The sequence below is a fragment of the Adelges cooleyi genome, unplaced genomic scaffold, assembly GCF_023614345.1.
Source record: "Adelges cooleyi isolate 19-005CV unplaced genomic scaffold, UGA_ACOO_1.1 ACOO_flye_CR_arks_rails_tigmint_CR_PRNA_1, whole genome shotgun sequence".
NCBI classification, from domain to species: Eukaryota; Metazoa; Arthropoda; class Insecta; order Hemiptera; family Adelgidae; genus Adelges; species Adelges cooleyi.
This window is the reverse complement of record NW_026095751.1, coordinates 6,456,833-6,470,205: the sequence shown is the minus strand read 5'-3', so window position 1 is coordinate 6,470,205 and position 13,373 is coordinate 6,456,833. Positions and strand designations below refer to the sequence as shown.

General features: G+C 26.2%; 1 protein-coding gene across 1 annotated transcript; it reads left to right on the top strand.

Annotated features, from left to right (window-relative positions):
* Window positions 1-8,597: 8,597 nt before the first annotated feature.
* On the top strand, window positions 8,598-13,051 carry LOC126834220 (phospholipase A1 member A-like). Its single transcript, XM_050565996.1, has 6 exons — window positions 8,598-8,658; window positions 8,748-8,890; window positions 11,244-11,504; window positions 11,846-12,016; window positions 12,520-12,760; window positions 12,833-13,051. The coding sequence occupies exons 2-6, from the start codon at window positions 8,758-8,760 to the stop codon at window positions 12,879-12,881; spliced, it is 855 nt and encodes a 284-aa protein (XP_050421953.1). The 5' UTR covers window positions 8,598-8,658; window positions 8,748-8,757; the 3' UTR covers window positions 12,882-13,051.
* The last annotated feature ends 322 nt before the right edge of the window (window positions 13,052-13,373 follow it).

Here is a 13,373-nt window from a genome sequence, read left to right as displayed (position 1 = left end):
AGAGGTTTTATACACAATTGTATTCACCTGAGTGAAACATATTATTATATGAACATTTTACCTTCAAAATATTCAAGTACAGTAAGTAGTTATTATCCATAAAATGACCGTGGTTTTAAAAATAGAAATAATCCATAACTTCGTTGCAGATAAAAACAACATTTTGCTTAAACCTAACAGTACATGATGATGCATTCTGTTGTTGTAATCGTATGAATTTTTAGAGCTGAACCAACACATAAAACTCGGTCTATCCATTGCGCAACAAAAGTTGTTAGTTAAATAAATGTATTTATATTGAAGTTTAATTTATTGTTGATTCTTAAACAAATAAAAATAATAAATGATAACAATGGTTTTACTATCTTTAGTGATTTTAAGGCTATACAATTCATTAAGACCTTTAAATAGGGTTTCAAAAATGTTTGGCCTTGATGATACCTTTGTATTAGTTGAAAACTAGATGAGATGGTAATGTAATACTTTACTTTAAGAAGGCGCCACACACCCGTTATTTTCTTCAAAGAACCCGCCTTTGTAAAAAATTGCCTACACTTTACTCCTTAAAAATGGGCGGTGTGGCGTCCTCATAAGCACAATATTACTACAATCAATAATCATTTATGATTGGACATCATTAATATGAATTTCAATAAAAGCCACATTAATAAAATATTTGTTCGTTTATTTAAATGGAATATAATTTGCTTGTATTTATTTTCATTGTAAGATTTAAAAATTTACATTACAATATTTATCACTTATTTTTAATACCAAGTCAATCATTTCGATGTGGTAAGGCCAATAGCGTTTGTGTTATCGATGGCGGCTATACTTTATTCTCATGCATTTGTTAAGTTTTATTCTTAATTTATACCTAAGTTTATGTGTCTTAAAGAAGTCATTATACAAAATATATATATAAATATAATTTTTATATAAATATAAATCTATAATAATGATTTAACTAATAAAACTAAATAAAAATTAGAACATAATATTCTCATGTGCACGTTTACGACACAATTATGTGAACATTTCAGACAACAACTAGATTTTAAAATGTGTGTAAAAAACATTAACAAAAGTTACAAAATAGTAAGAAAGTTTTGATTGAATTGGAAAATCATTTGGAATTTCAAGTTGTAGATTTAATTTTTAAATCGAGAAAAGTCTACCTTTTATTATTAAACTAAAAAGCGAAGAATGAAAAAGGTTGTTTGAAATAAACTTGTTCTGGAAATATTGAAATAAACTTTTTTATGTTTACATAACCATCATAAAAGACGGACGGGGTTTTTAGTAAAATTGTTTTTAAGGAAAAACTGACAGTCCAAGTTTTGGAGATGGACAATAGTTTCGAAAGAAAAATAATCTTAAAAGCGATTTTCATTTTCTACGTTTCAGAATATGTCCAAAATGATTTCTTAAATTTATTTTAATTAATATATAGCTTCTTATAATCAATATCTGATTTTTAAAATATACAATAACATACTTAATGGAATATATTCGGGCTTTGTAATGTGACTGTAAGTATGCATTATTTATAAAATAAAACAAATTGTATCCATTTACGTTAAGCAGGTACCTAAATTTTGGATTATTAAGCTGTAAAATATCGGTATTTGCATAAAACTATTAGCTTTATTGTTTGTGTATTAAATTGTTCCATGGAATTTGATGTATTGTGTCTATACTGTCATGGTTATTTAGTTATTTTAGCCATTATTTTAGATCAGTAACAATCAGTCATATGCTTTATATTAGTTTAGGTTTTAATGTCATGGAAGTTATTATATTCAAGGATGAAAATAGATAATCATTAGCTCAGTACACATAATGAATCATTTTCATAATAATTTATTATATCTGCTGTTATTTTTTATTAAATTTTCTCTTTATATTTTTTTCTATTTCATAAAGGGATAGCAATTTTATTAGTTAATGTCTTAGTAGTTTAATACATTTTCCGTGTGGTTTCCGGGTAAGAATAGGACCACTGAATGTTCCTCCTGTCGTAAGAGGCGACTAAAGGAACCTGATACAGGGTAGCAGCTGCTTCAGTATCAGGCTAAGGCGGAAAATGAATGATATTGGAACGGCTTAGACTTGGAGAAATGCAAGTAGAGCTGAGTAAAGTGGTATGGTTGCATTACTGCGATGTGAAAGGAGACGGAAGACCCACCACATCATAAATTATTCCAAGTAAAATCAATATGGCTGGATCCATATAGCCAGGATGATTTCCAACCTCCGATAGGAGAGGCAAATCAAGAAAAAGAAGTTTAATGATTACATATTAAAAGGTATTATATTATTATAAAATACAAAATATTTAATTATATTAGATATTATAGTACGTAGTTTACCATATTTTACTGTTGAATTTTATAATCAAAGCTAAAATGAGAAAAGTTTTTTGTTTTTATAATTATTGTTGAATATCATGTTTGTCAGAGATGATTAAGGTTCTTTAAATTTCTAATAATTACTATCTTGATTGTTATTACATTCTATTAGGTAAATGATCATTATTACAAACATAAACAATAGCGCCAAACGAAACGAGGAAGTAAGAAAAACACAAGTTGTAATTAGAAAACAATAAATTACTCGCTAATGTGTTATTTTTGATAAGTCAAAACTAATTGTGTCCTGTCCTTAAACTTTTTGAATGAAAAATAATTAAAGGAAATTTTTAGTGTCATTATTGTACTTGGTGTCGATTTATTAGGAATATATTACCTCATAGTAACCTTCAATAAATAGCTATTATAGTAGAAGTTTGTAGTATAATTACCTCGTATGCTGTAGAAAAAAGAACTACACATTATGGCAAAAAAATATTGTCATAGTGAAGATATTATGATACTAAATGCAATAATAAATAATATATTTTGTTTTTAAGTGTAAGCATAAACAACACGAACTTAAATACTTAACTTAACTTATATTTTGTAATCATTGTATTTAAATTAAGAGCTTGGCAACATTTATCTTACAATGTTCCAAAACGCTATTTAGAGTTTACAATTTTCATAAAATAGGAAAAAAAACTGTTATGTTTTTGTGTATAACAAAATTATTAAAGAATATTAATTAAATAACATGTTATTGTTGAAACAACTTTTAGTATTCTATTCTAAGGTAAAACAACAAATTTATTCATTTACATTAAGGAATAAAAAAAAGAACGAAGTTGGCAATAGCTGATAATTAAATAAATGAAAACTGATTCAATTGTTTCGCTTTTATGGGTAAATATTTAAACATACTGATTTTCTGAGACTTAAGTATAATTATGTTCTCCAAGAATAAAATAACTGATTTACATATTATATAAAAACAAAATTCATGAAATTGATTATATTTTTATCACATTATAAAAATATGTTTTTCAGGAACGTAGTATAATATATCAGTCAGAAATGTAGCTAAGAGGAGGACAAATTTTCTAAAATCCTTTCCTTACCTATGGCTAACACATTTTGATTTCACAAACTTTATTTAATTTAAACTTTTGGGAGGACTGTAAAAAAGCCTTTTAATTTTAAATAAATATTTAAAAATATCTAAAAGTGTGAGTCCCGTGAAGAATTGCATTAGACACGCTATAACCACTGGAAATAAACAAACAATATATTAATAATACATTAATGGTCATTATTTTTGTACATTATTAAACAAATTTGACTTGATGACAAATTTTAAGTTCTTAAATTAACAACTATTCAAATGTTCACCTATTAAGTCGACAAAATCCTTTTTTGATTTCATAATTAGCCGTTCAGTGGCTGGCTTAGACATAGTTAAAATAGATCTTGTTATATTGTCTTTCCCTCTAAGAACAGTAAAATTCAAATATAATTGATAACTCAATTAAATACACAATTTTGCAGGCTATTTATCTATTTTCTAGTCAAATAGTTAATATTGACTATTATGAATATTTTATAATTATAATTTAGTATAATAATATTGTTGTATATTATTTAAAATGTTTTACATTTATTTTTTAAATAATACCTCCGAGTTCCATTCCAAATAGATTTTATTTCAGTTTCCGCACAATGTAAAGGGCAGTCGCACAAGGTTGAATTCAATGCTGAAAAATGTTAATATTAATAATTACAACTTTTAACTTATAAACAACGAAACTTTGTCCTAGTAAATAAATGTTACTATACTAAATTAAGTTTTAATTTGTAATATTATTGTACATCTAATACCAAGAGTATGATTTTGTATATTGCTACATGGTTTACTTTTAACCAAACATGGAAACAAGAAATAGATAAGGACCATTAATATGTTGCGATGCAAAAGTTCTTATTTCTGTCTTCAATGGTTGTACTTAACATAAACTAGGCTTAAGAATACTTTTATTTATGTCCACAGGCAATATTTATATTTTAAGCCGTTGTATCAATAGATATGATAAAAACCTTTCAGAGAAGATAATAAATACAAGGTCGAGTGACTTATTTGAGATCTATCCATAGTTTAGTAGGTAATCTTCAATCTCAAAGTAGCTGCACTGACCGTAGTTAAAATTATTTCTGGATGAAATGTGTGACGTTGTTATGATGATTTATCTAAACTGGTTTTCAAAAGATGGCTTTGTTTTAAAATATTATAATTTTTTCAATACCGTAACGAATATCAAAGAATATCATTGATGATTACTGTAACAACTACTTTTCGTAAGTTGTTGGGAAGGTATTCCTGATGGCTGATGTTAATGTAGAAAATGGATTTTCGATTGCACTAGAAAACCATTTTATACTGCAATTTTTCAAAAGATTTGCCATAATTAGACTATATGCGTCACATTTTCTTTTACCGAAGAAGTTTAAACGGCGGTTTTAAATGATGATGCCCATGGCCGATAAAATATAAATATTTAGTTATAGTCGTTCATCAATATTAGTATAGCTAGTTCGACTAAAATTCTCTCAACGATTTTAGAGTTGGACATTTTGGGAGCAACTGATGATCAGATAATGGATGTCTTGGTCGAGTGCTTTTACGAAATTTGTACATATTTATTAGTTGTGACAGTGTAATCCTACCAACATAGAAATCTCAAAAATCTAATCCGATGGAAAATGGTGATTGATTTGAATTTGGCGCGAAAAAATACTCTTATCTTCTCGGGTCTAAAATTTGACCGAATTTTGTAATTTTGTGTAACTATTGTATTATTAAAACAACTAAAAAAAAAAAATTTTTTTTTATGAGCGTGACGCAATGAATTATTATTATTTAATGTACATACATCGGAAGAAGTAGTTCAATTGTTAATTTAACAATGTGTTTTTTTTTTTATAAAAACGGTGAAATTTGTGATTTTATTTAGTTTTTTAAATATGTTATTACCATATAAATCAGGTTTATAAATGACACACTCCAACAAGCAAGCAGTTCTACTATAAGTACTGTGTTGTGACAGTTTTCTTTCATGGCGTAATAGACATCCTCGATTAGAAAAATCCAAAACCGCTAGTGAGGCATCTTCAATAATTTGTCTAGTGGAATATATCCATTCTGTCTCTTCTCCGAGCATAATATTTATTTTATTTTGCGTTTGATAATAATTATCGAACTGTATTTCCACTGGATCGTGTAATATAATCTAATAACATGAAATAAATTTGGTTTAGACACGTGTAATTGATCAGAATGATATAATGTTTATTTAAATTAATACTACTGAGAAATGTTTAACCGATGAAAGGTTAGGTTTACATTGAAGTTAAAAAGATGTCTACAATTGATAAGTCGTGATCATTATTACATGCTTACTTCAACTGGTAAGTTAAACTCCATAATCAATGGTCCTCCTTTAGAGAAATGACTGATGGATAGTTTTTTCATTCTGTTAAAGTCAAACTGTTAATTTTGTGCACATAACAAACAAGTACCAAATGTAGTACCAATATATTTTACTTGTTTATAGTTTGTAGCGAATTGATAGAAAAACAAGGCTGATTAACTATAAATCGATGTGGTTGAAAATGTCGGCAACATTTGAAAAACTTGTCATTCCATGAACAACTTTTGAACATTTTATTGCAAACCGCAATTGGGCTCTAAGGATATAACAATAAATAGCTTTGGCATAGTCAACTAAGGGATATATTAGGGTATAACCGGGTAGGCGGGTCAAACCGGGTTTTCTATTAGAACTATAGAAAACTTGATTTGACCCGGCTACCCGGTTTTACACAACACTCCCCTATTGAAAAACATTAGTACTATTTTAATAATTTGGTAATTTTTATTTTTGCCAACTAAAATAAGTATAAAATCAGAAAATATACTAATTGGGGTTAAGTTGTATAAGATTGTATTGTTCATAAAAAAGTTCATAACGTAAAAACATAACTTAATAGTATACTTTTGTAGTTAATAGTAATGTTGTTTTTATAAGCCATTACAAAACTTAAATCACATAAATTGATCTTCGTGAAAATAAACTAACATTTTTCAAAAAAAATTTGTATGACATTGTATTATATTATTGCACGATAATATAGACAAGTATATATTATTTTATACTTTAAGAAATACCTTGCACATATTTTTTTATTAGTACTACAATATTTATGACTGCAGTTTATTATAATATGCGGTATAAAACGATCCATTTTATATGATATTATCAATGGATGGTCCCTTAAGGGTAATGCAAGTTCCATAATAATGTAACGTAGTATGATCGCAGATCTCTACATTTTATTGTAAAACCACAATGATAATAAGGATTTGGGCTTTATTCCTAGTATTGTTTAAATTAAGTGCTATTATATTATAGTACTATAAAAATATATTAAATATCCAACACAGTAGGGTGGAGGCATAGGGGGGATGAAGTATAATGAGGACGAGGAGGTCACACGTTTTAGCATTTATAATAACTGAAAGTGATTAAATAATTTTCAAATAAACGCTTCGATGCTGAACTGTAGATGGTGAAACGTATTTATTAAATAAAATTCACCTTGTAGACAAAAAATTCCCATTACCAGGAAACACTCGTGTTATTAAACATGAGTTGTCAACCGATCATGTGGTCTTAAAACAAAAATTTAATAATGGTCAAATTATGATTCACACTTTTTTTGGGCGTTTTTTTAAAATAAGAAAAACATTTTAACTATGGATTTTAGTGGATACAGTTAAAAAAAAAAAAAAAATACAAATTTCAGCTCCACGCCAAGGAAAAACAAACCATTCAACAAACATTCAAGTATAAAAATAGTTCACACAATATATTATAAATTTATCGTATTATTACTTCGGCTTTAAACTCTTTGGTCCTTTCTAGAATGTATTCTCTTAACGGAAATGTGATTTCAGAATTGCTCATTTCACTGAAAAATATAACCACATGTAATTAAACTAACTTTCAAAAACATTTCTAAATACAAACATTTTTAAGAGGTACTTATTAATATTTATATTAACGTAATGATACGTTACCTTGTTTTGAAAATTATAGTTATCATTTATTTCCGAGAATTTAATTCCAATAATTGTAAGATGACGTATTTAAATGATTAGTGTACTTTATTATTTTGTATATCAAAAAAATAATAACTCAAATATACTGTTTTCTTGCTTGTCAAAAAAGTTGATAATTTATTTAATAACATAAAAATTAAACTGGTTAACGTCGTTAAATTTTTTCTTGATCTTTATTATTTTGTATTCATCCGCATATTATTAAGGTCATTATTTCAAGTTCAATATCAGAAGTTGTATAAAATGACTAATTTGTAAGTGAACTATTCACACGGAAATAATTATATTTAAAAACTATAAACGTCATATTATTCAATACAGGATAATCAATATGGAACGTTAATGCGTACTGTGAATACTGTTAATACTGACAAATCTTAAGCAAACATTAATTCCTTAAAAATTTGGGGTTTGCCTAAATTGTGGGCTTATAAATTATTATAATATATTATCTGCCATGCAAATAAATAATATATATATTATCTTAACTTCATTCAAATAATAAATAATAAATTATTTGATGCTTGACGTTCTTACAAAGTGCAACATTATTTACCGAAATCAACCAAATAAACTCAGGTGTTATGACAATATTTCAGTAGATTATTTTATATACTTACAATACCTAGTATGTATGTTAACATAATTATGTTATTTTTTTCTGACTGCTAGATATTAAGTACACATTTTTTTTCAACAACAGTTTCTTTAAGATAAACATTATAATACAAGCCGAGTAAAATGTAGGTTTCACTACTGACTAGTAAAACGATAGTACAGTGCATACTAATATGTTATAGCTATCCACAGCTTCGCTTTTAAGTGCTTTCTTTAAAAACGATTTATATAATACATCCAAATCAATATTTTGTGTTAATCAGCAGTATAAAATTTAAAAAAAGCTATAACAAAAAATATTAAAAATTGTGTCAATAAGAACTAATATAATACAATTTATTTATGTTAGCTTGACTAAAATTGGTTACAATTGAAAACACTTAAGATGTATTTATTATTATCGGTGTGTTTATTTTTATTATTAAATCTAATCGATGCCAAGAGTGACTCAGAAGAAAATTGTTCATCTAAGAACGTTGCAGAAGAAGTTGATTTCTATTTGTATACTAAGTAAATATACTGTAATGTTATTGTGGCATTTATCGGCATTATTTTTTATTAATAAAAATATACTGTAAATTCCTAATTTCTGTTATTAGAAAAACAACTATGTTCAAAGTTGAAAATAACGAGCAATGTATTGGGAATGCTCCATTGGTAAACGGGAGCGAACGCCTTGTTGTTATTTTACATGGATATTCAGGCAGCCAAAATAGTAATGAAATGGTAGTTTTAAGAGATGGTGAGTTAAAATATATTTATTAATCATCATACGAATCGAGCTTTGCGCTTTATATCTCTATAATGTTATTGGTCTCCTTTGGATTACTCACTTAAATTTACTTTAAATGTTAAAAACCAAATAGAAACTGAAGAAAAGTGTAAAATTTTAAAATCAATAAATTTCAATTATTGTTATATTTCAAAAAAATATGCCTGATATGAATTTTTTATGTTTCACTACAAAAGTATAGCCTGTAAGCGTTATAATAGTTGAAGAAATTAATTAAATATCAAAATAGATCCTTCTTTATTTTTTAATACATAATATTATGTTTACAAATTTTAGCTTAATATCGTTTTTTAGAGACAAATTAAAGTATAATTGTTTTATTCTAAATAATTATAAAACTTAATTTGAATACTGATAGTTGGCTACATTAATAATTGGTTAGTAAAAAATAAATGGGCCCAAAATATAATAGTTATCGAAATCGTTTTCATTTTAAAATAATATAACTAGGTCGATTTTCTAGATGTTGTTTTTGTTATGGATATATTTCTTATTTAGTGCATTGGAGTATGACTTACAGTTAACTGTTTGGACAAGCGTACAAACATCACATCAAAATATGTTTTCCTCTCATTTTAATAAATAACACAACTTAAAACGTGTTTTCAATATGTTTCCGTATGCGAAAGTACAAACATTACAAATGCATTTTTTTAGAAAAGTAATTTAATATTAACAAAAAAATGTAATACCATTGAGTATATATTGTAATACAATATAGTATATATAGTATACAATATATACTCAATGGTAATACGTTCAATAGGGTTTAAAATAATATAAAATAAAAAAATAAAATTATTCATGACCAGATGTAGACATTTTTTAGTGTCCAATCAGCAAATATAAATAAAAATAAAACACATTATATTATTATTTATTTAGTTTACATATTTTTTCATAAAAATAAGTATTGACTACCAGTTTTTTTTAAATATTTGGTACACACAATATTTATCCAAGAGTAATTATCGACTAGTATTATTTATTAATTATATTATTATTTGTAGCTTAATGGTTATGTACTAATTTGCAAGTTTATAAAAATACAATTCATCAAAATTCGAATTGCAAAAGTTAAATGGCCTAAAACATTATTATAAGCATAACATTTAAGGGTCTGGAATTAAATCATGTACAGGTTTTACATTTATATTAATGAAGGCATTGTTATTAAAATATAAATGTGGTTACAATATTTCCTACCAAAATATTATGAGCTAATATTAATAGATACGATTAAAGTTATCGTCTGTCTATAATAATATATTGCCGTTATTGAATCGTACATATAACAAAATACAAATCTTTTTTGGATACCTTTTGACTGATGATTTCCTCTCACATAGCAACCGAGATATTTACTAAGGTCAAAAAGTAATTTCCTCCCCTCCTTTTTTTGGGTGTTTTTTATTATAAAAAAAGTTAAGAGTATCCACACTTCATGCAGATACATCAGTACATGGATATGACCTATGGATATTCATATATGAGTTTCAAAGGCATCTTTTTGTATTAAACAACAATATTTTTCGTAATGCTGTTAGCAACTATAGGTACGCAAAAACTAAATTAAGCACGGTTCAAAGTACAGTATAGATAGGCATATCTTATCAGTGTTCTGCACAAATTTCGACTAGATCCGATCGTTTTCGGGAAGCAAATCAAAGATTTTTTAAGACAGTTAGTTCATTTTTTTTTAGGAAGGATTTTGTAATTTTTGCAAATTTTATACCCATTGTATATAAATGAAAAGCTAAAACCATTTTTGTAGAATTTAAATTAAAATTGCTATCTTTAAAAATTTATCACTGAAATTCTGCACATAGACTTTTGCAGTATAATAAATAACTATTTCCTTATGCGTAAATTTATAAGTTGCAACAATATTATTGGAAACATAATTTTTACCTTGAAATAACATCACAAAAAAATACAGTAACACCTGACTTAACACGTTTATATAGCTCTACTAATAATGTAAATATTTAGACTCATAGAAGCTGTACTACGCTTTATACAGCGAAAATTGTGTTAGAACACAAGGTATTGTAAAAACTAAACTAAATTTAACATAAAATAGACAAAAAAATATGATAACTAATGGTATTGATCATGTTATGGGATAGAAAATATTTTTATGACTTTGCTATGTAGAACGTGTATTTTTATTTGTCATTGCCAGTATTAAAAAAATACTTAATATTCCACACGTTAATATTTCTGAAAGCAAAATGAGCGGATTTGTTTGTTTAGTAGTTATCTAATAAATAATATACCTTTTTGGATTTGTGGTTTTTAGAATACTTAAAAGGGCCAGCAGATCGTAACGTCATAACGGTAGATTATTCGAAAATCGTCAGTTCAGGAAATGGTTTTGTACGATCAATCTATATACTTCCATCACTTAGTGAACATATTGCAAAATTGCTCATATCATTGATGGAGATACGTAAAGAGATTACTTATTGTCACGTGGTCGGATTCAGTATAGGAGCTCATATTGCTGGTCTAGTTGGAAATATATTCACACAAAAAGGCTTAATGTTAAACAGAATCACCGGTAAATTATTTAAATATAATAATATATAATAGAAACATATGTAGAATGCCTTTACGGTTTCGCATCGCATCTAACATATTGAATTTGTATTATTTTGTACTATTTTATATACTGCAGATTTGTTTGCCTTTTTGTTTTGGGAAATCTTAAATTTATACGAATTTTTTAATAACATCTAATTATAAAAAAAAACTATGATAAAAAAATTAAATCATGGTAATTCGTTAATTACATGTTGTGTAAAAAAATTAGAAAAACACCATCGTTAATTTTGTACTCGCAAAATTTCAATGATAAATTATAATACTCACACAAATTATAATATTCGTACAATTTATTAGCCTTAGACCCGCTGAAACTGCTACTTAGTAATGTTAATGTTGAAATAAGCCCTTCGTCCGCCAAATTCGTAGACGTTATACATAGCAATGATGTGATTGGTATTAGTAAGCCAATTGGAACTGTTGATGTATATGTTAACGATGGAAAAAATCAACCGGGGTGTGACACAGGTAATTTGTATGAATATATTTAGTATCGTAGAATACTGAAAACACATATTATTATTTATAAGTCAACTTAGTTATTTAAATTACTTTTAAATAATGTTATGGCATATATTTAACTGAAACATATTTTTCTTAAATTTTATCAAAATAAATAGACTCAAAAATATTGTGTCATAATATTTAGTTCCTTTTCGGGAATATTAATAGAGTTTAACTTAAAAATTAATCGAAAACTTAAGACAAGCAAATGTATACTGGAAAAGTAATCATTGTTTTTTTTCTACAATTATTTTGCAATTACAATTAATTTATAATAATTATCTTCTTGAAGATATTTTTATTTCAAATTTATATTATTACTTATTATTTTTATATTTTGTATTGAATAATTAATACTTGTGTGTGAGTGTATATAGTTTTATTAAAATGTGTTGAGGTTAGTAATTTTACACTTTTCTTTGAATAACGTTTCATAAAAATATATTCTATTAAACTTTAATTTTTAGATTGGTGTAGTCATATGGTTTCAGTATATTTATTTGCTGCGTCGATCAACAGTGATATATATAAGGCCGCATTTTGTTTGGACTTTAAAAAAGAGGATATTTCAAATAAAGACTGTCAGACTCGTCAACAGTTGTACAATGAGCTTGCACGGGACAATTTCAAAGCATTATTAGTTTTATGTGGTGCAAGAGATGAATTTTACAATAGATCTGTAATAGTTGGAGAACATATGCCTTTGAGGTACCAATGGTCATAATTTATAAATTAAATTATAATCATTGAAAAATTGTATTTCTTTCTTACAAATTTTAGTTCAAGAGGAGTACATCATTTTTTATTAAAAAAAGAAATCACAGTATAAAACAATAATTGGATAAACCAAACAAATATTCTTTGGTGCTATATTTTAATTCGATATTTATTTTATTTTTCATGTTTTGGATTTTAATTTTCAATACTATATTACCTAATACTAGAATGGATTCAATTTTAGGTCTCTCTTTTAGTTTAGAAATTAAACCATTTTTAGGATTGTGGATATTTAGGGTTGTGAAAATACTAATATAAGAGTTTAAATTTTAAAGATATTATGGTAATTAAAAATTAATATATTCTTATAGATTCGATAATTTATTAAAATATAAGAAAACACAACTACTATTTGAGCTCAACAAACGATTTGAAAAACAAAAAATAATGAACATTATTAGCGTTTTTATTTTAACGTCATGTTTACGGTTCACCATCGTAAGAATAAACCGTCAACTACATAAGATACTATACTATTTAAGATTAGGACACTCAATCTGCCTTACATTCGCAATAAGATTACTACTTTATTTTAACAATTATA

Excerpts from the sequence above, each read along its gene's own strand:
- LOC126834220 (XM_050565996.1), top strand. The coding sequence starts at position 8,758 with ATGTTCAAAGTTGAAAATAACGAGCAATGTATTGGGAATGCTCCATTG. Across the intron at positions 8,891-11,243 it reads AATGGTAGTTTTAAGAGATG|AATACTTAAAAGGGCCAGCA; the intron begins GTGAGTTAAAAT and ends TGTGGTTTTTAG. Across the intron at positions 12,017-12,519 it reads TCAACCGGGGTGTGACACAG|ATTGGTGTAGTCATATGGTT; the intron begins GTAATTTGTATG and ends TTTAATTTTTAG.